Below are 27,253 nucleotides of genomic sequence, written 5' to 3' on the forward strand. Positions count from 1 at the left end.
GCCTGGAACGGCCCGGTATGAGACACTGACCCAGCCCAGCGCCACCCCGGGGGCAGGGGCTCGCTGGGGCGGGAGCAGCTGGTGAGGCAGAAGCTGGGGACCCCCCGGGCGGGCAGGGCGCCGCGGTCACCTTAGCGCCCCCTCAGCCGGTCACCGCGGGGGCCGCGCCCGCCAAGGCCCCCCTCACCGGGGCTCTCCGGGGACGAGGGGACAGCCCGGGCCGCCCTGTCGCTGGCAGCCGGGGGGCTCAGGCCCGGGGTCCCCCAGGCCCGCGTTGGCTCCGGGGAAGGCGCCGGACCATGGCGGTCACCTGAAGGCCGGGCCGCCCTCCCGCCACCAGGCAGCGCGCACCGCCGCGCTCCGCCTCTCCCCGCCGCTGCCACCGGGGGCCGCGCCGCCCGCGTTCCCTCTCACCCCCTCCGCGCAGCCCCGCCGCTCCCCCGCCCTCAGCCCCGGGGGTCGGCGGGCACGGGCCGGCGGCGGGCGCGGGAGGCGGCGCGGGAGGTGGGGCGGGCGCGCGGGCGGGGGGAGGCGGGCGGGGGAAGGCGGCTCCGCACACCCAAGATGGCGGCGGTGGAGCTGGAGTGGGTGCCCGAGACGCTCTATAACACGGCGATCTCGGCCGTGGTGGACAGCTACGGGCGGGCGAGGCGCCGGGACATCCGCTCGCTGCCCGAGAACATCCAGTTCGACGTGTACTACAAGGTGCGGGGGGGCGGCGGGGGCCGCGCGGGGCCGGGCCTGGCCGGGCCCGGGGAGCGGGAAGGAGAAGCGGCCCGGGGGCGGAGGGGGAGGGTGGCGCGCTCTCGCTGGCCCCGGGCCTCTCCCGGGGGGCTCGGAGGGGAGGGGGTGGGGGCCTCGCCCCCCGCCGGCGCGGAGCCGGGCCCGAAGGGCGGGCGGGGGGAGCCAGGGCCTGCGTGGGGCCGCGGCTGGAGGGGGGGTTGGGGCCGGGCCGGGGGCCTGCGGCTGCCCCCTACCTCCGCCCGCGGGCGCCTGGCCGGGGGGGCGGTCGGGGGCCCGTGGAAGGGGCCTGGCCAGGGGGCCGCGGGGGGAGGCCCTCGGGCGGGAGATGCCGCCTGAGCGCTGGGGGCGGTGGGGGGCAGGGGGCAGACAGCTCTCGCGGTTGGAATAGATTATTTTTTTTTCCTTTTCCCTTCTTTTTTTTTCCCTATTGCTTTTAACGTGTTGGAGAAGGTGATGTCAGTGGTAGAGGGAGCGGAGTTTGCCGTGCTCTTCTAGCCTCTTTAATGGTCTGGTAGGAACCAGATGAAAAGAATTGGGGCTCCTTTAATGATATAGTTTATTAGCCTGGAATCATTCTTTCATGAAAGGGCTGTTTCTCATTCAGCTGCCTCGAAAATACCCAGAGTTAGAGTAGAAGGTACACTGAGATGGTCCATTAATTCCTATTGTCCACTAAATAGGCATTTCATCCGAGTGCGGAACGGCTGAAATGAGCATTCATCAGGAGCGAAACAATGTGAAAAAAACCGAAGAAAAAAACACACAACCCCCCCCCCAAAAAACCTAAGATGGGAGATAACCTTTCCTTCTTCTGCCAGTTAATTTCTAAAAATCTAGGATGTGCTAAAAGAAGTAATTCTTTAGACAAATTGTTTTGAGCCAGGGGTAGTGGCCCATTACACATACAGAGTAGTAGTATTTGTAAGGCAAGCTGATCTCCAGGGATGGGGAAGTTGCTTCTGCGTTGCTGGAAGAGGCACGTACGTTTCTGTGTACTGGCCATTATTTGTGCGCCTTATGTGTTTGAGAGCTGTGGAAGCCCCTTTCTACCACGTATGAGCATGGGCACAGGTAATGACGCCACTGACATATGGCAATTGTCACATAAAGACTAAAGGTATGGAACTAACAACGTGGAAGAATATTTTGGGGTTTATTTTTAACTGCCAGTGGGTATGGCCGTGGACGAATAAACTTTCTTGGCATTGGCTGTCCTGATGTTCATTCACACGAAAGGATAGTGCTCTGTGGTTTTTAAAAGCATGAAAACAAAGTCCTTGTGACGATACCCAGCGGTATGTCTGACTTCTGAAGAGACTTTCTGTTTGTTCTGCTTGTGCACATTGGTACGCTGTCTCGTTGGGCAGATGATGGTAAATGTGCTTGGGTACCTGTCCTCAAAATAATGTTTCTGTTGTGCTTATCGCTAGCCCATATAACTTTTCTTAATGACAGTAATTTGCGTTGCTTTTCCTATTATTTCGGTGTTTGAAACAGGACAGTGTTGTGATAATCTGAAATACGTGAGGTGAACCTATATTTCTTTCACAAATAGACATCTATGAAACGTCCACCTACAGAATAAATAAACCTAGGCTATGCGGTGCAGTGAGTATTTTGCCACTGCTGCCAATGGTAGGCTGGTCTTCCATGTCTTCACTTCTGTTTCTTTTTTTTTTTTTTTAAAAATCTTTTCTGTGTAGGAGAGCCTATACTCTTTAATAGTCACATTCAAATTAGCTTACATGTAAATGTAACTAAACCTTGGGTGGGATGCTGAGAGGAAGTCCTCAGTCCTTACTAAATGGTGTTTTTTCTGTATGCAGAGATGTCTGCCTGCAGTGAGTGCCTCGAAGCCTAGCCCAGATTGCAAGTCTTTTGGAACAGCGTTTGCATTTTTCGGTGCACCTGTGCAACACTTCGTAACTGGTTCTTGACTTCTGTGTTTGGCTGGCTACTGCAATGCAAATGATGTAGCTGGTTAGGTTAGATTGGGGACAGCATCGCACCTTTGGACAATCCTTCCACTCTTCTGTGTGGTGCTTGTTTTACTGTTTCGGTTCTGCATACAGTGATTTTCAAAACCCTGTGGGTATCGAATGCCATTTCAGGTTGGTGAGCCGCATTCGGTAACGTCCTGACCATCAAGTTCTTCAAAGCAGAAGTAAAATTTCTGAAGTCACTAACAGTCTTTAAACTAAGACAAAGTATGAGACTTTTACATCTTCGTTCTGACTACGTGGTGGTGGTGGTTGCTGCTCTGTTGAGGGGTGTGAGCTAGTTGATAGAATCAGATGGAATAGTACTTACTCTTTAAATACAGCTGAGGAAAAGTGATGTGTAATTGAAGATGTGATGAATAATAGTTGCATTTAGACCTTTAGAAAGATAGAGAATCACTTTCTGAGATTATCAAAAGGAATAAAAGTGTTTGCGGTCTTTCACATGTAACTAATGGTTTGTTATCCAGGTATTAATCATGGTTTGTGATGCTGGGGAAACTGTTACTGATTTTTCAAAAAAAATAAAAGGTAGTATCAGTCAATTTTTGTTTTGATACGCAAATGTTAATTGGCTGTGGCCATGCGAAACTTTTTTTACCAGACTCATTGATACGAGCCTTCGTGCTTAATATTTACAAATCTTGCAGTTTGCCAACCCATTCACGTTGATGAAGATGACATAGGCAGGGTGCGATACTGTTACAACAGCAGAGATAGTCAATGTGCTCTTATTTCAAAGGGAGGAAAATGCTAGAAGAGTTGCTTGGTCCTAGGTTTTCCCCCAGGGGTACCCTTTGATCCAGTGTTTGGCTCTGTTGTTGTAATATATTGCCTTTATTTCCCGTTCCTTAACAAATCCAGTTACTCTTGATTCTGCATATTCCAGAATTGTTAACTTCTAGGACATGCCTTATAAACCAGTGCATTTACAGTTTGCAGTGAGGAATTCAACCTGGGATAGTTGCAGAATGTTCTGTGTTGCAGACTTGGTAGGGAGTAGGTTTGGCTACAGGGTGATGGGAGCAGGCAGGTTCCAAATGCTAAGCACGGTTACCTTTCTGCAGCATTCATAAACAATGACTAAAGCTTAAAAAAAGGCAATATCAAATAATCATGGTTGTAGTGAAAACAGCAAACCTGTACTGGTCTACCAGGGTGTTACTGGGTGGTGGTTGTTTTTTCAAGCGGCATTTTACTTTTCCTTGCAACCGTTGGAAAAATAATAGAGGCAGAGCAAAATGCTTGTAAAGATGTCCCGGAAGCTTTCAAGTCTGTGTTTGTGCTAAAAAGTATTTAAATGTCTTACTAATTACAGCTGTATTCTGAAGAGCTTAATAACTGGTATTGTTACGAGTAACAACTGCATCTGGGGGAAAAAAACGGGCACACCTACCATATTTTGTTTCCATTGTGTCTTTGCCAGTGTGTATATCCTGGTTGTGTTGTTTGCTAGTAGAACTAGCTAGGTTCTTTTCCTTGGTTTTGTTGGGTTTCTTGTTTTTTTTTTGCGGGGGTGGGTGGGTAGGTGTATGCCTAGTTTTTTAGAAGCCAAAGAAATAAACATGCTGGATCTCAGTTAAAATAGGACATGCCTGGCAGGTAGGCAGCATTTGCAATTGCCAAAATTCTGCATTAAAAAATAGGTGACAACTGGAACTTTTTTTTAAAAAAAGAGGAAAATCAAAGTATTATATTTTGTAGTTTGTTGGGGAGAGGAGAGTGTTCTGCTGGAGGGAGTTCTTGTGAAGAATCTAGTTTCTGTTGACAGAAATAAGACGTTGAACTATCCAGTCCAGTGACTGTTCAGTTAATGTCTTGCATAGAATTCAGTTCTTTCCCCGTGCCTCAGCTTTATATGCTGTTATGTGTAATTATCTCATTTATTTGGTTTCATGATGCTTCTGAAGAGATACTGCTTCATTAGCTTTAGTGTTGGCTGTCATAGGTATTTGTTGCAGTTACGCACTAGCAGGCTGATCTTGGAGTTGTGCTGGCTAACAAGGAGTTTCATCCAATATTTATTCTCCATCTGGAATGTCTTTTCTGGACTGCCTGTTTTTCTTTTTACACTGATTTTTCTTAAAATTTGGCCCATTTGGGTCCAATGTTATTTGAATGTTTTCTGATGAGATCATTAACCACAAGAACAATTGAAGATGACATTAATTTGTTTTTATTAGTGCAGACCTGTAACCTTTAGTAATTGCACCATGCTGACTTGTTATGCATTAAAATTTTTAGGCAAAATCCAAAAGGTTATAATCACACATTCTCTTTGAAGTGGTAGATAAAAATTCTGCCGTGCTCCTACCTTGGTGTCAATCAAAATACTGGATTTTGAGTTTAGATCCCAATAGCTCCAACTTCTATATTAATGAGTGTAGCTGCAATATCATGTCTCCTCACTGTATTCTGCTAATCTGAAAAAGAACAAGCATGGCTAATAAAAGCTCTGCTGTTATATCTAGGTATCTGAACCAAACAAAATGAATAAACAGGAATTTGCTGACTGTTCACAACAAGCAATAGAAAATCCATTCTCTGCATTGCAGCAGAGATTGTTTTTTACTGATGAAGAATCACTGGAAGCATGATTTCTGTAAATTAGAATAGAATGAGCTTGTCCCAAGGCTTTGGTCTCCTGGGTAATTTGATGAGTGATGGGGATAAGCTACCCGTGAAATGGAGTGGGGCTGTGCTGCTTTGATTTTGAGGTTTTCTGACCAGAATGATGCAAACAAGGTCACAATCGAGCAGTGTTACAAGGGAGGCAAAAAATCCCAGAGCAAATGGATTGGATTTTATAGGACTTCTGCTGTGACCGATAAGTGTGACTTCACAGAGACTTAATTATACTCATGCTACTTTATTTTTGGGGGACAGAAATTAATTGTGTATGTGTGAGGAACGATCATGATTTCCGCGTGTGCGCACACACACGTACAACTGTTCTGATCATCTGGTTAGACTTCAGTGCAGTTAGGACTTGCTGAGTACTGCTTGAAGTAAGTCGTATCTCTGTATCACCTTTTTAAATTAAAACCTCGCAGTGAAACTTCATGAGGTTTTTTCCAATTATTACTTTTTATTTTAACACGTGCCTTGGTTCTATAGTCTGAATTTAGATTAGAAGCATCTTTCCTTATGTCTTTACTGGTTTGAAACTTCTTGTCATTGCTTGCCATTCTTCTAACTCATGTAACTGGGTTTCTGTTTTCTTTTTTGTTTGGTTTTTTTGAACCTCTAACTATGGGGCATGTTTTCTCATCCTGATTCCCCATTTTTATCAGTGTTGTTGTTGAGTCTTACTTAGACGCTAGAACTCATCGTAATTCAGATAATGAGGTCATATCATGAACCGAGGTGTTCAGCTGCTGCTGAAATAATAATTCCTATTTCCATTTCGTTTCCTTTGTACTGATTTAATTTCAAAGCAAATTGGGTTTCCCCATTACTGCTGCGGAGAATCATGTATGTGTGTGACTGTAAGGCTTCGTATCCTGTAGGTTGGACTCTGTTTAGACGTGAAACAAAATACTTTGCTGCTATGATACGCAAAGCAGCATGAATGGGCAGATGGGAAGTGTGCTGTGTGTGAAAGTGGTAGGCTCCAAAAGTTGTCTCTAAAGTTAAGCTTTTTCAATAAGGTTGGGGTTTTTTTCCTTGATTATTTATTTGATTGAGGTTCATAAAGTAATTGGCAGTATGTTTTCAAAGAAAAGCTGTAAAGTTTGCATTTTTTAATGCCCCAGACAATATCCATGTGAACCAGCACTTGTCCAGAGGCTTTGTAGGTGGTTTTGAAATTGATTTAAAAGAATGAAGTGTACCTAAATTTCAAGCAGATTATTTTCTAAGGTTGTTGCCCCCCTACCCATGTCTAATGAGTCATTTGTCAACACCACACTACTGACACTCAGGAAACTTCCTCCTTCCTTCCTTGTTAAGTAGGAAAGGAAGATTGTGGTTACATCGGAAGTTTTTTCTCAAATACTGATGTTTATTGATTTAAGTATATAGCATTTCCCACATGTGGCATGATATTCCACATTACGTTATTAGACTTTACTAAAAGTGCTGGGGAATTACTTGTACCTTTAATTCTCACTGAAATATCTACATTAATTTTTCAGCCCTTTTCCAAACTGGAGCAATAAGGGCATAGTTTTCCAATTGCGTATGCTGCAGTTTGTCTTTTAGAGGGTCCTTTTACAACTGCTTAGAATTAATCTCCAGCTGCTTTAAAAATGATTTTTTTTATTTTCATTAGGTTTAGAGAAAGTCTTTTATCTTGTGCTTGTACACAGTGAAACAGCTGAGAATGCTGGTGACACAAATATTTTATAGTTCTTTCTCTTATGTTACGGCTTTGCTTTTGCTAGAAGTTTAACATATTTTTGTCTTTATTTTCAAGGGGTTGCTAGGAAGCAGTTAGAGCTCAGCTTAATCTAGCCAGAGAGTGAGAAATCTGACAAGAACTTTAACAGAACTACATACCCACGATGAGATATATTACAGGTTAATGTTACTAATATGCTTAATTGGGGACTCCACTATATGCGGCCTTTGAATGTTCAGTTGGATGTGTTACGGGTTAAATATTAAGCCTTTGGTCCTGGAGGAGGATTGTGGTGGTTTTCTCACAGCTATGCAAAACAGTTTGGTTGTGCGTGCATGTAATAATATGGCTGTATATTAAATTTATACCTTGATTCCCATCTTCAGTGCCAGAACTGATGTGTCAGCGTGAGCTGATGAAGTTGCAAGTTGTATTGCAGGCTTTCATTAGTTTTTCCATAGTTAAAGAAAAAGACATCTCTGTTAAGCTCCAAATAGGTTAGGTTTGTGTCTAAAAGACATTTGTTTCTTAAGAAAAGAATGGTTCTTCAGAAGTCCAAACCTCTGCCATTCTTGTCAGGGCATGTTTTTCTTGAATCACTATTTTGTTTTGTTTTTTGTGTTATGTAGCAAGGCTTGTGGTCAGGAATTCTGTCTCTCTGGAGCTTTAACAAGAGAACCATTTCTTCAGTGCTTGCAATTGCTTCTCAATGAACAAATGAGCGTTACTGAATCTCCTGGAATTGCTTTACAGTTTGACGTATACTCACTATTTACATGTCAAATTTTGTTTGAAAATATTGCTGTAACAGCTACAACAGTTTCAAAAGACTCCAAGCTGAGTGAGTTCCTTAAAATGTTTGCCAGTATGTCGAGGGAAGGGGTGAACGGTGTGGTAAACTTTCCAGGAATACTGTATTTCTCTGTATTTCTGGTTATACCTGTGAAAAATCAGTTGGTTTGTGTTTGGGTTTTTTTGCACGCCCAAATGATGCAAGTGTTTACCTTTGAATTGGGGTAGGAGATGTGCAGATAACAGGCTCGGACCTCTGGGCCATAAGCCAAATTTTACATGTGCCTGGAATAACTGACGTATCAAAACTGCGAGTGTAGTTTGGGGGCTTCCCCTTCAATCCAGCCAGGGCATTTATTTATTAGCAATTTAAGAATCGCATGTAACAGTGAACACATCACAAAATGTGTTTAACTTCTTAAATATATTAATTTGAAGAAGTCTTACTAGGGTTAGTATTTGGTAAACTAGTACCAGAGTAATCTGGGATTTGTAGTTAACACTGCAAGGTGATAAGAGGAAATTATAATGGGCTTGATTGAAAGCCTAATTTTTAAACATTTGGTTTTGGGGTTTTGATTTTGGTTTTTTGATCAAACAAACAAAAAAATTATTTGATTGTCTTAAATCTCTAGTAAAATAGCTTGGCTATGTGTCTTAGTTTCTTCCAGAAATGGTATCATCAATTATTGATAAGGTATCCCTGTTCAGTTTTGAGCATGGAATACTAGGCAAGATGTAATAACCTCTTCTTTTGATTGCAGAAAATGTGTTTTAGGTTTCACAGAACAGTTACCGTTAGACAGCCGTGTGGGAGAAAATGAGAACACTCAACCATGACTAGTTTTTAAATACACCAGATTGTATTTTCTTCCACTGCCGGGGAGAATATAGCTTCAGAAGAAACTCTGATCCCTTTGAAGTACAGGGACATGGCACTGTTTTATCTGAGGAGTAACTTTGCATGCAAACTTGTGCTGTTTTTTAAAAGACTTCCCCCTGCCAGTGAAAGAAACGACTGAAAGGAAAACATTCATTTCTGGCAATCGACATTATTAGGTCAAAGTATTTTTGGTATTTTTTTTTTTTTTAGGTTCTGTTGTTAAAATAACAAACTTGCTGTGCTGTAAAATTGGTGTTGTGCTTTTATAAGAATTGACTAAAAGTAAATTTCTGGCTGGAGATGTTCTCAGCATCAGTGCTGTGTTTTGAACACTAATTCATCTGCTTCCAGTGTTTGTGGAGAAAAAGGTGAACCAGACCCAAGGTGCTTACCAATAACAGGTTTTTAGAAGTTATTAAACCCGCGAGCAATGTTAACACTTGCATTAAATCTATATTTGTAATTGAGCGTCTCTAAATAATGTGTTCTGTCGGCCTTGCTCTTGCTCACATAGTAAGGGTAGCTGCACTCCACGTCAAAGTGCCTGGTAGCTGTAAAACCCGCTTAGATAGCGCGGGGCTTGCTCTGGGTGTGGGCATGCCTGCCTTGGCAGTGTGCAGTTCCATGTTTTAGCGTATGGGCTCCAGATCAGGGTTTTCCGAATAACTGTTCGGAGTGCAACGCCGCAGCGCTTTACCTGCATGCTCACGATGGCATGAAATGCAAGTGTATAGTCTGGTTTGTGTCTGCCGTTAAGCTGCAGTTTTCTGGTGTCTCTGCTGTGCAGTGGCCATGAAAGGACAGGAATGGATCTTGGCTGGCCTGTGTTGAGGTGCAGCTTCTCAAGAGAAGCGCCTGTGAGATGCGAGTTACTGGCTTCTCCTTTTTTCCCTGGGGAGTTACTGCCTCATAGAAAGATTTTATTATTTTTGTTATTAAAAAACAAAAGGGGTGTGCTTTTTTTTCTGGAACACCTGAACTAACGCATGGTTGTGCTGCACCAGTCCTGTGGGATCCAGTGCTGTACCTGGGGTTCAGGGGCTTCAAGACACCAGGAATTAATAGCCCACCATGGATTTTTCTGACCTACATTTTTACAGTCACTTTTGTACCTGTGTAAATTCTTCATTTTTATAGCATAGCATGGCAGATAGTTCTGCAACTTAACTGTGCTTTGCATAAAGAACTGCATCCATGGTGGTTTTGGTGGGTTTTTTAATGAACAAGTCAACTGATATATTTGCTTATCTGCAGACACAAATCGGTTTGGGTATAAAACTAGCCATTGCTTCTTATAAATGCATGAACAGATTCACTTGAGTTTTCCTATTTACTTACACAGGAATTACTTGTGTAAGTTCAGGTACTAATGGTGTCGGGGCTTATGCCTGTCTTTAGCTCTGGGTATTGGTGAGGTTTTTTTGCATAACTTGTGTGTTTGAGGGTTAGTTATATATTTATTTATATATAATATAAAATCTATTTGCAATGCTGGATGCTGGATTCTGTGTCAGTTCAACATGTTTTCAAAGCATTTGGTATCAGAGAAGCTATTGTATTTTTTGCTGACTTCACGGGTTTCTTGGTTTTGTCTTGGCTTTCTACCTTGTGTTGCAGTGTTTTGGTGATACAGGTGGGCATAGACACTTGAAAATACATTCATAGATTAAAAAACCCCTTGAAACCACTTATGGAGCTCTCATGGCTTGTGTGCTTGGTTTTTAAACAGTAAAGTTCTCCTCCTGTGTGGAGATAGTGGAGCTATTGCTACTTAGTCTGGTGTATTTCAATACTTTTAAGTCTAGATTTCATCAAAAGTCGTCTTTACTATTAAGTTAAATTTCCCAGAAGAACTCAGTCTTAAATTTTAAACTTTATTTATATTTTTCTTTCAGCTTTACCAACAGGGTCGCTTATGCCAGCTGGGTAGTGAATTTTGCGAGCTAGAAGTTTTTGCGAAGGTGCTACGAGCTTTAGATAAAAGGTAGGTATCTTAATTTATCAATAATGCTGGTTTCAGCTCTTACCTCCTGATCTAGGTTTTGAATTTGGAAGATGCCTTGCTAGCCTGTCTGTTAACCATAAGAATATTTCTTTAGATTTACAGGTAAACTTTCAAGTAACTTGAAGTTATTTTTAGTTTCTATCTTTCTGTTTGTCTCAAAAAAAAAATAAAACCATCATAACTTCTGCATAAATGTACCAAGTCATCTGTGGTAGTTGGCCCCCAAAGTGCTTTCTTTGTTATTGCTGTGCTATGGTTTAACCCCGGTAGGCAGGTGAGAACCGCGCAGACGCTCGCTCACCCACCCAGTGGGATGGGAGAGAGAACTGGAAGGGTAAAAGTGTGAAAACTCGTGGGTTGACATAAAGGCAATTTAATAATTAAAGAAAAAGAAAACAACAAAGAGAGGGAGGGGAGGAAAAAAGCACAAACAAGAAAAACAAGAGATGCAAAAAAAAAAAATCCCCAGTTGCTCACCACCAACTGATCAATGCCCAGCCATTCCCCAAGCAGTGGCAAAGTACCTGTTTCTTGCTGTTGTAGCAAATCCTAAGTGAAGGGTTATCAAGCTGGTAGGATTGCCCCAGTTTAAAGAGTTTTCCCATCATTAAATATTCCAATTTGTAGTGTTATGCTCAGAACTTGACTTTTTTAGATCAGATTTTTTTTAACCGGGATAAGCTATGAGTCTTAGACATACCTCTCTGCCATTGTTTGCGTGTGTGTGATGTTAATGGGTTCGTCATTGTGCATTTATCTGTAGTTTCTGTGGGAGTTGTGGCATGAGGGTGGATTTAAGGCTTCCCTTCCTCTAAGTTTTAGCTAAAAAAGTGGTTTTCCAGTTTTAATGTGGTGTGGGTAGCTTGTGTTTTGCTTGCACTGGAGGGTGTCCTTGTAAAGAACTTTGTGTATACTCACTTTATTTGTTGGATAATCCAACAAGCGCAATCCATTAGCCTTGAGATCGACAATTATACTTGTATTCATCTGGTTTTGGTTTGAGAGAGGGTTGGAGTTATTTCTTTGAATCACTACTCATTTGAATTCATGGCACTCAAGAGCCAACTGACTGCAGTGTTCTAAAAACTTCATGTGTAATCAAATTCTGTTTTCTTTTGTTTCAGACATCTGCTTCATCACTGTTTTCAGGCTTTGATGGACCATGGAGTAAAAGTTGCTTCTGTACTGGCCTATTCATTCAGTAGACGGTGCTCCTACATAGCAGAATCGGATTCTGCTGTGAAAGAAAAAGCAATCCAGATCGGTTTTGTTCTAGGTAACTGGTGCTGATAGGCCGTTTAAAGTGTGATACTTTCTTTCATGCAAGCTTCAGTTAACTAATGCTAAATTTTTTTCATGTTAATGCCTGTAATTTCTTTTAAACAACGTGTGTTTTTTTTGAATGTAACTTTCAGAAAAGTACTTGGTGTCTTTATTAAAATCCAATATATTTTTCTTTCTAAGAATATGTAGGCTTATCTTTGGTATTTCAGATGTTTTAGATTTAAAATTTGTTTGCAGATGTAATGCTTAACCTTAAAACTTTGCAGAATTTTAGTATCGGTAAGTATTTCTTGACAGAAAACTGTAGGAAAACTACATAGTACCAAAAAGTCATCCTTAACTGAAGGAGAGTTTTTCTGCTCTTAGATTTTACCCTTTTCAATTCAGCACTGCAGGGTTTAACCTGGACAGGGCTTCCGTATGTAGTATGCAGTTCTGTGAAATAAATAGTCTTCTTCCAAGACTTGAGCAAACACTTTTTCTGTTAAAAAGGTGTTCTGCTGCTCAAATTCTGTTTGTCCTTGATTTTTTAAATTTATTTTATTTTTTTCCCCAGGGGGGTTCCTATCAGATGCAGGCTGGTACAGTGATGCTGAGAAGGTATTTCTTTCCTGCCTTCAGTTATGCACCCTTCATGATGAAATCCTTCATTGGTTTCGTGCCGTAGAATGTTGTGTAAGGTGAGCTCACCTCTAATTCTTGTATGTCTTACTGTGAAATACACATTAATGTGTTACCAGCTGCCCCAGAGCCATCAAGCTTCAGATGCTCGCTTCAGTATTCAGGTGCAGCACAGTGCTTTCCTGGCTAGAGCTGAGGATCAGAAGGTGCTTGTTTTACGCTGATCCTTGAGGTTTCACTTGTCAGCTGGCAGCAGAGTTTAATGAAAAAATCTACCGTTTTGCCTTTCCGCGTGATGTGTCATGGGTAGCAGGTGCTGGACAGTAATGATACAGCACCTTGGGCATTTTCCCAAGGGTGTTTGCACATGAAGGAATGTTATGTGTTGATGTTTGTTGAAATTATATTTACTACAAGAAGAATTTGCCAAATCCAAACACAACTGGTATAAATACAGTTGAGCAGAAATAAAAGGAAAACGTAGGTTTCCTGATTCCATATCCAAAGAATTCTCTAGCTCCATGCTGAGCTACTTAACTACGTGATTAGGTAAATATCTAGATGCACAGTTCTTGTGGACACCTTCAGCCACAGCTTAAACTTTTGGAAAAAGAAGTTTTGCTTTTAGGAGGCATCTGGGTTTATCTGCTTTGTTTCTTCAGGCTTGTAGTGGGATCCATTGAGGTTCAAATTCCATTCACAGAGGCCTTGGTGATTATCACTTCTATTTTTTAGTTGCTCTGCTCTTCCATCTGTGTTTCTAGGTGTGTGCTGTACTGATGCAGTCTGCAGCAAGTAGGCAGGTTGTTTTTGTCAGTAACAACTGACCTCTTTTGCATGCTACAGGTATGCGCTCGAATACCTGTGTGCTAGTGAGCATAGTTAAAATAGGATTATTTTTTTGTTAGCTGTTGTAATGAACCACAAAGTATGTACTGTATTTATCTGAATATAGGGCAAAACTTGTTTTGGAAAACTGCTCCAAAAAACCCACCCTGCATCTTGTTTATGGTTGGACAAATGCGAAGAGTAAATAGGCTTTGCCAGTAGCTGCTTATTTTATCTGCCAAGCAGAGGGCCATGGCAACGGTTGCTACTCTGCCTTGTTCTGCCCTGGCAGCTACCTCTGGCTTTCATTCCAGAAATAAGATGATGCCAGGAGAAGACTGGGCACACATATATACACCTTCCTAGAACTGGGGAACTATGGATGTACTACAGCTGTTAGTACTTGGTCCTTTGCCTTCTAATTAATCTAAAAAAAAGTTTCCTGGTTGTATTAGGCTGTTTGGCAATCTGGAGAAGCTGCCTACAAAATAAACTCCTGCCCCTTCTTCAAATAGAAAAGAAGGTGAACAGAGGGGGAAAAATAAAAAGGTGACTCTCCCTGTTGGACAACAGCGTACAGCCCACACAATTACAGAAAGAAGACTTTAGTTTTGTGCTAGGAAAAACCATCCTGTGTTCGAATGAGCTCTTCTGAACTGGAGATGCTAATTCTGTTGGGGTAGAGACTGCCGTTGTTCTCGTAATGAAGGCTGATGGGCCTGCGTGTGACATCAAGTCCCTCTGGGCAGTGCTGTGAATGAGGAGACGCTGCTTTATGTCCAGGCATCTCCCAAAAAATAGAATAACAGCATCGTTTATTTGGAAATGTATCAAATAGCAAGGATTTGAAACACTTCAGAAGTGCTGAGTATGTAAAATCTAACCACCTTTTTGTGGGAGAGCACTGTCGTTATACTCGGCTTTGAAGTCATGAGGCAGTGAGATAAACTTCTTGTTGTTACCATCTAAGCCCGACTGTGGAATATCTTGTTCTTACCACTGTGCTTGCACTGGAGGTCAGTGGAGATCTTAAAGATCAAAATTTAAGTCCAGCTTTTGAAAATATGACACTCTTAAAAAAAGAGCTGCTCTTATTCTAAAAACTAGAGAGTCTTATCTCTGGGAGTTTAATATATTGCATTATTAATAGAGCGCAGTTTAAAAAACATTTAAAGTTTTGTGTTATTTAGACATAATTCGGTGTTTCTTTGTACTGGCAGTAGTAAATTATATGGAGAAACTTGAGAAAATGAAAGACTTGAGATATCTACAGGCTTGTATACCACTTTCCTGCATGTGGTGCGCGCCTTCTGGTTTGCTTTCATTATTGTATGTGAACAGTAAGGCACAAATATGTGGTTCTCCCACTTCACCCACTTCACTATCTCACATTTTGCTGATTTTGGGGCTTTTTCTGGTGTTTTTAGACGTCCTAAGTTGCTGTGTAACATTGCTGCATTTGTATGCTCTTAGAGGATGATTTTATTTGGGGAGGGGAGCTATTCCCCAAGAGCTATTATTGCAGACATCAAAGAAGATTCATAGCTATTAGCATAAATGTCCTAGGGCATTTTTTCTTCCTCTTGGCTTTATCTTCTAAAATTCCTTTGGATTAACAAAGGATTTTTTGTTACTCAAAACTGGATCACACAAACTCCACTTATCCTAGAGGATTGGGTTAGGTTTAGCTTGGTTTTTTGGTTGATTTCTTTGTTTTCAGACACTATCACTGAAGCATCCAGATACTGGATATTATCTTTCCCAGGCGCTTATCTAAATTGCAGTACTATCCCTACTGGCTTATACCATTACATGGGATTTGGGCTTCGTATTTTTGATGTTGCATAGCAGCTCCCAGTTGAATGGTGTAGGCAAAATAGTTTCCCTCTTTAAGGAAACTGTAATTGCTTAGTTTTTCTCTCTGGTTTCTTTAAAGTTCCTGTCTCTTGTTGCTTGAATGTTAGATAGTTTTCTGCTGCCTCTGACCAAGAACAGAGTGCGCTCCTACATAGTGTTTAGTTCTCAAACCTTATTTAAGGAAAAATGTGGCTGTTGCTTTTTTTTTCCCTGTTCTTCAGCCATGTTGCTGTGTTTGTTTCTCATTGGAAAGCTGATGTTTATGTAGCTCGTTTCAGGGGGTTTTTGAAGGTTTTTCTTTTGATGTTCTGTCTGCATGGCAAATACACATCTGCTGCGTGCTTGACTGCTATTCCCGCTATTGTGAAATGTGAAATTCCCGCTTCTTGTGAAAATGTGAACTTTATTTCCTTTCTTCTTAGTGTTTGAGTTTTGTGATACATTTCAATGGGAAAGCATAGGAAGAGGCTATGTTAGAGGCCGGCTGAATTTACAGGGTAAATGTTGATGTATTACTTTGCTATTGCAGGAGGCATGGCTACAATAACTTAAATCTCTGGTAGGAGTACATGGTAACAGGAAACAGGTTTAGAGAAGAGAAACATCTGATCAAAAACCTTGCTTGTTCCTTCCTCCCCCCTTAGCAGTTTATTGGAAGATGTATCATAATGTATCACAAAAGGTATAAAATGCAGTACCTATTCATTAGCTCACATTATAAGATTTTTAGCCTCTGCCACACAGCATTGCGTTCTGCTTCACTTCGTGTATTTCTCTTCCTGTGTTATGTTGTCCTTCTGATTTGTGAAGGCTTGCCTGATGTTTTTCAGTCTCTATTGCTCATTGCCTAATAACAGATTTCCAGGAGGGACAATGGATGTTAATTTACCAAAATTTCGTGTGTGCTAGATGGCAGGCATTTGCAGTAGAGAAGGAACAGCTGTCTCTCCTCAGCCTGCAATGGGTGGGAATACAATTCTGCCCTTTAGGCTTGGAATATGGTAATACACACATTTCTAATGTATGCCTTTAAAGTAAATAAGCATCAGCCTACACTAACGAAAGAAAAAATCCTTTACTTTTGTTTTAAATAGATGCCAGAAGCTGAAATTATTAATTCTCTAGAGAAACAAGAGTATGTTTCAATAAGGCTGTGTTCTATTGTCTGCATTCGGCTGTTGTTCCATGAAGCTTGTGTTAATCCTCGACGTGGAAAGGCAGCGGGTTAGGAGACGGGGCAGGGCGGGGCAGAGGTGTGTTCGAGTTGTTGTGAACTGGGTCAGCAGAGCAGGTCTTCTGTGGTGGTGCCAAGCCAGCGCTGGTACCATGTTGAATGAATGGGATTGAATCTGTTGTGAAGACACCCCCTTCTCCCGCCCCTCTAAACCCCCATACCAAAATGTGCCTGCTTGCAAAGCACTGTGCTGCTTAAGGTCTGAGGAAGAAGTGCAGAGATGCATGAAAATGAGGTGTGTCTGTACTTAAGTGTCTGTTTCAGTTCACCATGCTCTGGAAAGGAGGTAGAAGGGATTTAATACTGTATAGTACCAGGTTTTATCAGTGTTGAGAAGAATGGATTTTATGAGAAGATATTATTGAGAAGAATGGATAAAACACAAAGCCACCACACCAAAGTGGTTCAAACACTGGATATACAAAACTGTATCAAGACATAAAATCATTTGACATCTCCAACAGTAAAAATTCTCGCTATGCAAGAGACAAAGCACGGTGTACTGAAACGATATTCTGTAAATAGTTCTGTCTTGCTGAATTCAGACAGTGCAGTTTCGTTGGGATGACAGCCCAGTCCTATTGTATGCATAATACCGAACTGCAGATCCGTGGCACTGCTGTGTATTCAGATGGCTTAGACACTGCTTAGATCTCTTTACATCTTCCTAAGGTTGCTGCATGTTCGAAACGGTAACTGTAAATATCACTTGGGAGAAGAAACATTCAAACTTGCTCAGTCTTACATGGATAAACTTGCAAAACATGGTCAGCAAGCAAACAAAGCAGCGCTCTACGGGGAGCTGTGTGCACTGCTCTTTGCCAAGAGCCACTATGATGAGGTGAGTGGGATTTTGTTTTTGTTTTTCTTCAGAAAACTGGTTATGAAATCTGCTAGGATGTTGCATGACTGGCTCAGTATTCATGCTATCTTTCTAGCTGGAGTTCCTCATCTTTTGTGGTACCTGTGTGGCAGTACCAGAGGAATACTTGATTTATTTACTTTTTTTTTTTTTCTTTGTATTGTTCTGAGTTTGTCTATCAGCTCTTAATGGTGTTTTGACCGACGTTAAGTAATGATGTGTGATAGATTGTAGTATGTGTTGGCCATCTGTAAATGAAATAAGAAGCTTATTCCAGTAGGTGAAAACAGATAGCAGAACACAGTAATGATTCTTCGCACCCATTTTATAAAAACTGTCATAAGCGTAACTGTTGTATAAACTGCAGTTTTTCTTTGGCACCTAAGTACGTTGACCAGGAAGTTGCCCTATGCAATAGGAATTGTGAGGATTACTTAAAGATTATAAAATACACTTTTTGGTCTGTAAAAATCATTGTAATAATATGTGCCTTAGGCTAGTATAAAATACTTACACATTCAGTATTAACCTTAAGAGCACTTTAAGTCTGTCTTTTAAGACATAGCTGAACAAGTTCATTACACATAAGCAATTAAACAGTATTTTTTTCAATTTTTGTAATGTAAATGGCTAGCATATTTTTCAGAGCTAAGTAATATTTTTCTTAGTGTTGCAACGTTGTGTTGGTAACTCTCTGTTCAACAGGCTTATAAATGGTGTATAGAAGCTATGAAGGAGATCACAGTTGGCCTGCCTGTAAAAGTAGTAGTGGATGTTTTACGACAAGCTTCAAAGGTGAATTTTAAGTCTTCCATGTTTCTTTTGTAAATAAATTGCTACCAAGAATGGGTGAGGATAGGTAGCACCTCTAGAATACTTGGGTAGCCACGTCTGTTTCATGAGCCTTATGGCTTGTTCTTTGTGTTTAATTGGGCCACCTCAGACCGGGGAGGGGGTTTGGGGTTTTTCTTCTTCCTTTCTGGAACTGAGTTGCAACGGTTCAAGTGAATGTCATGACAAAGTTAACCTGAGAGCATTCCATTAAAAGGTGGCCTGTTCCCCTGTTTGATCTAGGCCAGGTACAGTACTAGCCCTTTAGTTCCTTTAGTTAGACATCTATGGCAGAATAAAATACAAATTTACTAATGTTATCTGTAACCCTTTTCTTAAATAACAGGGAAGTTCTTTAGTAACTGTGATATTTTGAAATTAAAGATAGTAGTTAGCAACTGTGCCCATATCTGGAGGAGATGGGCTCTCAGTGTGCATCTCTTGACATGCTTCATCTCAACCTGTTTAGGCTTGTGTTGTAAAACGTGAATTTAAGAAGGCTGAACAGCTGATAAAACATGCAGTATACCTTGCCCGGTAAGTAGCATTAAAAAAGCCCCGCAAATGTTTAAAATTACACTTAACTTGCCTCCATTTGTAATACAAGTGTGTTTCTACAGGGAGCATTTTGGAGCCAAGCATCCCAAATACTCTGATACGCTACTAGACTATGGATTTTACTTGCTCAACGTAGACAACATATGCCAATCTGTTGCAATCTATCAGGTATGAAGCCGGACTAAATGTCTTCAGTTTCTCTTGATATTTCTAATTTCTCGGGTGTTTCTACTGAAACCCACATGCAGTTAATTCGCAAAGGTAGATAGCAGTTGATTTCATTACCACAGTGCTTGTTCTTTAATAAACCAAACACTGAAACACCCCCAACTGTGGGGTTTTGCTTTCTCTTTGTTTTTTTTCCCACTGACTCTTACGTGGTTTTTATGTATTTACTGTTTCAAGTATGTAGGTATATGCCTGCAGAATTTCAGAGCCGGTAGATTTACACCCCCGCCATCACCCTTTAACAATGAGATCAATTTATTTTTTTCTTTTCTCCTGTATTAACTGAAGAAATGGTATTCTTGTAACTCTTTCAGACAGCTCTTGATATCCGGCAGTCAGTATTTGGAGGTAAAAATATACATGTAGCCACAGCTCATGAAGACTTGGCTTACTCTTCATATGTTCACCAGTACAGCTCTGGAAAATTTGACAATGCACTGTGAGTACGAGGGTTTGAGGTACTGGCAGCAAACTTAGTACTGTAAGTGGTGAAAAATGTTCTTTAATGATACAGACTTCCAAATTAGCATTTAAATGCATCTGTTCATTGTGTTAATGTTTCTGATATTTTATCAGTCAGCTGTAGGTCTCTTCTCCCAAGTAACAAGCGACAGGACAAGAGGAAACGGGCTCAAGTTGTGCCAGGGGAGGTTTAGATTGGGTATTGCGGAAAATGTCTTCACTGAAAGGGTGGTCAAGCGCTGGAACCTACATGATTCTATGATATATTTAAACTCTTTCAGATTCCATGCTGAACGTGCTATTGGTATTATAACTCACATTCTCCCAGAAGACCATCTTCTCTTGGCATCTTCAAAGAGAGTTAAAGGTAGTACCCTTCACTGCGTTACGGGGACAGTTTGAAATCAGCCATTCAGATCTGTTTATCCTGTTCCCTAGCAGAAGCGATGTAGCTTGAGTTGATTTTTTTTGAATGGAGGTCACTCTAGAATATTTGTAGTCTTCAATATTCTCTGTCAACACACTTGTAAAATACAAGAGAACTTCTTTAAAACTTAGCTGAAAGACTTTGAGGGGGAAGGGAGAGGAGAAATACATGGCAGGAGCTTGATACCTGGTCATACCTGTTTGAAAACAGTTTGGAATAAACACAAAGCCTGATCGGATGTCTTCTGAGATGTCTCGGGTAGATGGCTCCCTGCTGCCTACAGTTAACATCTCTTTGTTTGGAGCACAGTAACGTTGGTTTTTCTTTCCTGTACTCAGCACTTATCCTGGAGGAGATTGCAATAGACTGTCACAACAAGGAGACTGAGCAGAGGTTACTTCAAGAAGCTCACGACTTGCATCTGTCCTCCCTCCAGTTAGCTAAAAAAGCCTTCGGGGAGTTTAATGTACAAACAGCAAAACACTATGGCAATCTTGGGAGACTGTATCAGTCCATGAGAAAATTTAAGGTAAGATTGTATTGATGGAGTAGCCTTGACTTAAAATCTGCAAGACATCTATAGATCTGTCACAACAAAGGATGATTTTCCATGTCCACCGTTCATACCTTCAGTTGGTAGCTTTATGGTTAGAAAACTTCAGCTCTCCAAAGCTTTGCGCAAAAGTAGTCCATTAATAAGCATGGTGCCTTGAGAGACGGGATGATGGCAGGTTTGACAACAGAGGAAGTGATACTATTTGCTGATCCACTTAACTAAGGATTTGGAAAACTTGATTTGCTTTTGGCTTTCTTACTTTTTGCCTTTTTATAAAGTAGTTACAGACTATTTAGCCACTACGTTTCTTCAAACCTTCCTTTCCCCCCCCTCCTTCCTGAGGCATGGTGAGTGCTGTCTGACTGACCTATGTGAATTTCATCCCCATAGGAAGCAGAAGAAATGCACATCAAGGCAATTCAGATTAAGGAGCAGCTTCTAGGTCAAGAAGATTATGAAGTTGCCCTGTCAGTGGGTCATCTAGCTTCTCTCTATAACTATGACATGAATCAATATGAAAATGCTGAAAAGCTTTATTTGCGATCCATAGCAATTGGTAGGTGATTCTTAAAATATGTGACTATATAGTGCTTTTAATACTACAGGAAACATTATTAAAAAGCATGTTAAAGTTTTTAGTAAAGAGCTTAATGAAATGCAGGATGTTTTATTTTGTATGTGTTTTCAATCTAAACATAACGCTTTTTCTTGAATGGTCTTCTGGGACCTGAATTTTGGAATAGTATTATTTTCAGCACTCCATCAGAATTCACGCTTGAAAGCATGTGGAAACCAACTAATTAGAAGCTTGAGTGTTCGTCTTCAGACTAGGTTTTGCTGCTGGGGCTAGAACTTAAGTGCGGAATGTGGTTAAATTTTGAAAGAAATGGAAAACTGTTGTGCCCATCAGCCTGACGATCATTAAATGTTTTTCTTGCCCATTATCACTTGCAATGAACTTAAGAGTTCCAAATCAAATGCATCTTTGGGCCATGCTGTAGCTCAGTTTCGAGACAATCTTTATTTGTACAGTCATGTACCGTGCATTACAGAAGAATTTATGGTTTTAAGACAGAAAACCAACTTCACTTTAAATTGAATTCAGAGTGAAATTGGGATACAAAATGACTGCCTTCATGATGTGACTGGTAGGTTGTATGTATGTAAAGCCACAGTGCAGTTCGTGGCCTGATTGTAGAGTCCCTGAGGACAAGTTACAGTACCCACCAAGGAGAAGGTAGATAGAACTCAAACCCTCGTCCAGGAAGCTCACATGTTGCTTGTGTTCTTGATTTAACTTAAGAAAAACGCGGTCTGCCGTAACACAAAGGTTCGTGTTGTCTTTGAAAATGCTGTGTGAAGTAAGATGCAGCACATGGGTGGACTGCCTCTTATTTTTGTTTACTTTTGGATTTCTTTAGGAAAGAAGCTTTTTGGCGAAGGATACAGTGGACTTGAATATGATTACAGAGGTCTCATTAAACTGTACAATTCCATTGGCAACTATGAGAAAGTTTTTGAGTACCACAATATTTTGGCCAATTGGAACCGGTTGCGGGATCGGCAGTTCTCAGTGACAGATGCTCTGGAGGACGTAAGCACCAGCCCTCAATCCACTGAAGAAGTGGTCCAGTCTTTTCTGATGTCTCAGAACACTGATGGACAAAGCAGCTAAGAACTTGGTCAATTAACCAGTTAAGGTTTTTTCCCCCAGGTTACAGGGGGAAAAGTCATACTGTGAAATCTAAACCATGTAGTTCTCTGGGGGCTGGAATTTGCATTGAAACACTGGTCCAGTCTACTGAAGAGTGCCCATACGGATGAATGTGTGTTAAATTCTTATCAGCATGTGTATGGCATGTTTAGTTCGGCTCATTTGGTATTCCTGAAAACCCCTTCTTTCTTCTTTCTAAAGAAGCAACGTTGCAGAAAGTCTGCAAGAAAACATTAAATAAAACTGTTTGAGTTCAAAGGAGTTGCATTCTTATTATGAATAGAAGGTTTCATCAAGAGTTTTCTTCTGATGCATAGAAAGAATAAATGCTGTACTATAAGAAGTTATACGAGAAAGGTCTTTCTACTGTATGCGTTGTAGCAAAGTTAATCGTAAATATTCAGAAAAGGGAGAATGCCCTAGCCTTGGCTGCTGCCTTATGAAGAAAAGTGGCAAAGAACCGCTTTAGAGAGCAACATACTCTTTGCGAACCACGATAAGTTGTTGAGCAAGTCACCACTGTATGTTGTTTTAATAACCTGAACTGGACCAGTGTTCATCCATAAGCGATAGAAGATCCAGTAGACCAGCAACTTTAGTTTTCTTTGGTACCAACCGAGAGTGCTAATCTTCTGAACAGGACCAGGAAAATCAAAAGTGGACCAGCCTGCTAGAAACAGTTTTTGGACCAGTGGCTTTAATTTAATATTTCTGCCCCTGCATTCACTTTTACAGTAGAATTATTTCATTTAGATGTATGATCAGTGCAAAATTATATTCATGTAATAGATACAAAACTAGGAAGTGAACGTTCTTTAGCAGTTGCGATGGCATGTCTTTACCTAGTAAGCTTATACAAATATTAATGTCGATGCCACAAGCAAAAACTAGAAATGCTTGACTATTTGCTGCAGCCATTTTTTTTTATTGTTTTTTTTTTTTCCTTTTTGAATGGGCTTACTCTAATAATAGAGGCAGTAACTTGTTTATACCAGTTAATAGTTTTGTATTGCAATCCAGTTCAATTTTATGTTTCTGGAGAACACAATTTATTGTACAGTTTGCAGGGGTCAGCGGAAAATGCCAAAAAGCACAACAGGTCTTTTTTTTTTTTTTTTTTTTTTTGTGATGCTTCATTTCTACATTAAACAATAGTACAACCAGAAACTGATTCCTTTATATTAATTTAAAAAGCAGAAGTCAGCTGTAAAGATCCTTTAACAATGCCTATCTCACTAGCTTGTCTTAATTTTTCTTCTGTTGGGGGGGCTGCTTTGTCGTGTGGTTTTTTGGTTTGGGTGTTGGTTTTGGTTTTGTTTGTGTTTTTTTTTAATGTTGAGGTGATACTCATTTGAAAGTCTGTGTAACATAGCAAGCTAGAAACAACTCAGTGCTGTTACCTCAGTTCTTGTTATAGCAGCACAGACAGTGCTCCTGTAGTTAGGATTCTGTCACTTGGGGGTTTTCTCCTTTTTCCCCCCCTATTTTCAGGGGTTTGTAACTCGGCCATGGAGGGTCGGTGCGAGCTGAGGCTCAGCAAGCACGGCTCCTGCAGGACTTGACTGGATGGTTTGTTTGGGGTCTGGTTTTTAATTTGTTCATAAACTTTGGGGTAGGGAAAGCTGCTTGATGGTCTTCAAGGAGTGCAAGGAAGAAATTGAAATTTCAGACACGACTTCGAGCTTAATGGCTCCGAAGAACTGAAATTTTACAGGCCAATAGTTCATATACTGGTGCCTTCAAGTACATTTTTTGGGGAAAGGCTGGATAATACCAACTCTAAAACGCAGTTATGTAATTAGTGGATGCAGATTTAATGATTGCATACTTGGATTATCTTCACTGACGTGAAAAGAAGTATTTGCATAGAAAAAACCCTGCGGTATTAAGACTTTGACTGCAGTATATTTTCAACGGCTGTTCGATGAAAATCCAACTTAAAATTGTGCATGGATTTAAATCTAATTTATTTGTAGCAATTTTTGTTTATGACTGCTTTAGGTACTGTGAACAAATTCAGCTAACTGCAAGGCAAAACATTTTTATCCCTGAATGCCCATACAGCAGGGTGCTGGTGAATTACTAACGATTTCTTTTCTGAAGTCCTGTTAAAACTATTTAACTATTTAATGGAGTATATAATACTAGTGTCAGAATTTAGGCAGGGAAGGAGTGTTTAAAATTGTCCTAAAGAAGTCGTGTCATTTCTGTACTGCAGAAGTGTTTAAAAGCTTCAGGCTGTGGGTACATGGGTTTACACTTAACATTACCTGGAGACCGTTTATTTGCTCAGGGTTTCCAGTCTTGGGTCTCCGTTTCTAACTTTTGCCTAGGGAATCTCAAAGGTCTCAAGGTTTTGTTTGGGATGAGGAGCATTATTTTGACTGATGCCAGTGAAAGTGGTCTGCACCAACCACTGCTGTTATTTCAGTTCTAGTTTGTGTATGTGTTTCGTGGTTTGCCTTCAAGTTCAAGCAATCAGATGAGCTTCCAACATGGGGCATGTTAGGGAGGTGTTGTGCTTCTATCTGATAACCAAGTGTGTTCGTTCATTTGTTTAATCGGTAGCTTTATTGTCAGATCTTGCTGGGTGGATGTGCTCTTTCTTTCTTTCCTAAAGCTACTTCACCGGCTTGTTGTATACTGTGGTGCGTTGGCTTGTCTGGAAGGAATTAAGGTTCTAAAAGTCATCCGGAATTCTCTTTGATAGTGAACTTTGGCCAAGAAACGTGACTTGGCCGAGAGGAGTTGCAGTGATCCTTGGAGGATTACGGCGTGCTTTTCATGTGACTGAATTAAACCCTGACTTGACTCTTGGGTTGAACTTCTCATTGTAGCATCTCTGCAATTCCAGTCATGCCAAGGCACATAAATTGTGGAAAAAGGTAGCTGGGGCCGATGGCTGAAGTTAAAGCAGAGAAAGTTTGCAGAACAGCTTTGCAGCTGCCTACAAAATGCTCTGTTGCCTGCTCTGCATGCTGTAGCTTGAAACCTTCACCTAATGCTATCCTTGCTGCAAATGTAATAATTACTCTTCATGTAATAATATAAAACTTGCCTTTCTGGTTTTTTGTTCTCTATCTCCTAAATCTTCTCAGAAAGTGTCTGTGTTGGCACCTGGAGACTGTTTGAAATGCAGCAGTATTAGTTGCTGATTACTGTTACTGTCCCTGCTGTTACAGGTTGCTGCTTGATATTTTTGAGAAAGTAGGAGCCCAGCTGGATGACTTCAGGGGAAGGTAAATGACATGTCCCTCTGTGCCGATGTGGCTGGAGTAGCTCTTCTAGTATTACTTCAGTATTTCATGACTTCTGCACCGGGTAGAGCTAGAGGAGTGGAGGTGTGATCCCCTGCGTTGTCCATACTGTGCAGTTTTCCAGTGTGGCACTTAGCGACGTGAACCCACGCTTCCCTCGCTCCCCTTGGAGGCAGAACCGGGAATCCCCCCCACCCCCAGAGCAGGTGCGCACCTGAACATAGGTACTGGGATGGGGGCCACATGTAGCCTTGCACGCTGGGGGAGTTCGTGCCCCCTGTGACTCAAGTAGCCAACTATGAAACACTATATAAAGTTAATTAATTACTGGTATTTTATAGACGCACAGTGCACCTACTGTTAGCTGGGCAGGTGCTGTGTTTGGTGCTGGCATTAAGCAGGGAGTCCTGTGAGTGGAAGCCCAGTGAAAGGCATCTTCCGAGGTTTTTCTTGAAGGTAAGTAATCACATCAGAGTAACTGGATGCAGGTGGGCAGGACAGGTGTCACCTTAAGGTAAACTATTTTAACTCCTTGTTTAAATTAAACCCTTAATATTTTATTTTCAGCACAATGTTGTCAGAGTCGGTAACTTGAGTGTCCTCTTTTACGCAAACACTGCAGCTGGTAAAGGGAAGGAGGAAGGTGGTGTCAGGATTTCTGCACCGTTCTTAGGGCTGGGGCTGTTCTGGGTGACTTGTTATGGAAGGGGAAAAGCACACAAAGATTTCAAGAGCTAACAAAAGGGGAAGTTGCAGAAAGATACTTGAAAATAAATCTATCCCTCAGCTACTTGAAGTAAAACAGCTAGTGACTATTTGGCCCCAAACAGTTGTTCGATTGCTTTTATAGCAAGGTTTTAATTCCAACCCGTAAGTGTCTGCCTGTCCTAGTGTCTGACTATCCCCGTCTTCATATGCACTCTGTATCGATACCTATACCTATTGTTTAAGATATTTTTTTCCTTTTTTTGCACACAGTTGTTTAATTTTGAAGGGGTTTTGTTGTTGATTTCTAACTTATTAGGACAATGATGTTCTTTTGTATCTTTAAAAATGAAGTTTTTCTTTACACGTGCTGCAGTCAGAAATTTGCTAAAGGTGCCATTGCGCTGCTTCTCATGGTACAAAAAATGCACATTTAACTTGATTTCCTTTTTATAGTCCTACGTATTGGTAGAGTACAAAAAGGAAAATGCATTGTGCCTAAAACATGATTGAAGCTATTGACAAAAACTTCACTTGATTTACATGGATCAGATCTGACTTCGCAGGCTAGCAGCAAACAGCGTGGTGGAGGTGTTGCTGTTACCAGTCTTTAAACGGAGATCCTTCCCTCCGCTGCCTGTGCGGAAACCTTATTTTATCTAAAGGTCATAGTTTCCCTTTTTTTTCCTTAAGTTTTATAAAAAGAAAATTAATGGCCAAATGTTAGTTGTAAATCCAGCTCTTTGTTGTGGGTGTTTCCGTGTTTGACACAACTGGCCTGTTGCACGTTGTGTTTCTTGGCCTTGCGAGGATTTCTGTGAGAAGCAGGGAAGAAATTTCCTTTATCTAGAAATAAACTAAACTACATATAGAAAATTGGCGGCGCTGGTGTCATGCTTTTGTCCCTAAATCTCAGGAATGTTTTAGGCAGTGAAACAGGTTTCCCTTCAGTGATATAAAGGTGCGTGCTCTAGGGTCTTGTTTAACAATATTTCATTGCAATCCTAGGTATCTATAGCATGAGTGGCCTTAGTGAGTTTGTTGAAGTGCACATTTTTTTTTT

At 41.1% G+C, this 27,253-nt stretch overlaps 1 protein-coding gene across 1 annotated transcript; it reads left to right on the plus strand.

Annotated features, from left to right (window-relative positions):
- The first annotated feature begins 6 nt into the window (after positions 1–6).
- Positions 7–27,253, plus strand: APPBP2 (amyloid beta precursor protein binding protein 2). The gene is made up of 13 exons (XM_080383443.1): positions 7–705; positions 10,657–10,745; positions 11,891–12,042; positions 12,607–12,730; positions 17,263–17,431; positions 18,158–18,247; positions 18,753–18,820; positions 18,904–19,009; positions 19,384–19,508; positions 19,813–19,898; positions 20,297–20,487; positions 20,905–21,070; positions 21,936–27,253. Exons 1-13 carry the CDS (start codon positions 565–567, stop codon positions 22,187–22,189), a joined length of 1,761 nt encoding a protein of 586 aa, XP_080239569.1. The 5' UTR covers positions 7–564; the 3' UTR covers positions 22,190–27,253.

This window comes from Falco punctatus (assembly GCF_963210335.1).
Source record: "Falco punctatus genome assembly, chromosome: 1".
Taxonomy (NCBI): Eukaryota; Metazoa; Chordata; class Aves; order Falconiformes; family Falconidae; genus Falco; species Falco punctatus.

What these genes read in the sequence shown, in the direction of transcription:
- APPBP2 (XM_080383443.1), top strand. Translation starts at nt 565, where the DNA reads ATGGCGGCGGTGGAGCTGGAGTGGGTGCCCGAGACGCTCTATAACACG. An exon ending in GGAAAATTTGACAATGCACT is followed by an intron (nt 19,509 to 19,812) that starts GTGAGTACGAGG and finishes AAACTCTTTCAG; the next exon opens with ATTCCATGCTGAACGTGCTA. An exon ending in ATCTTCAAAGAGAGTTAAAG is followed by an intron (nt 19,899 to 20,296) that starts GTAGTACCCTTC and finishes TCCTGTACTCAG; the next exon opens with CACTTATCCTGGAGGAGATT.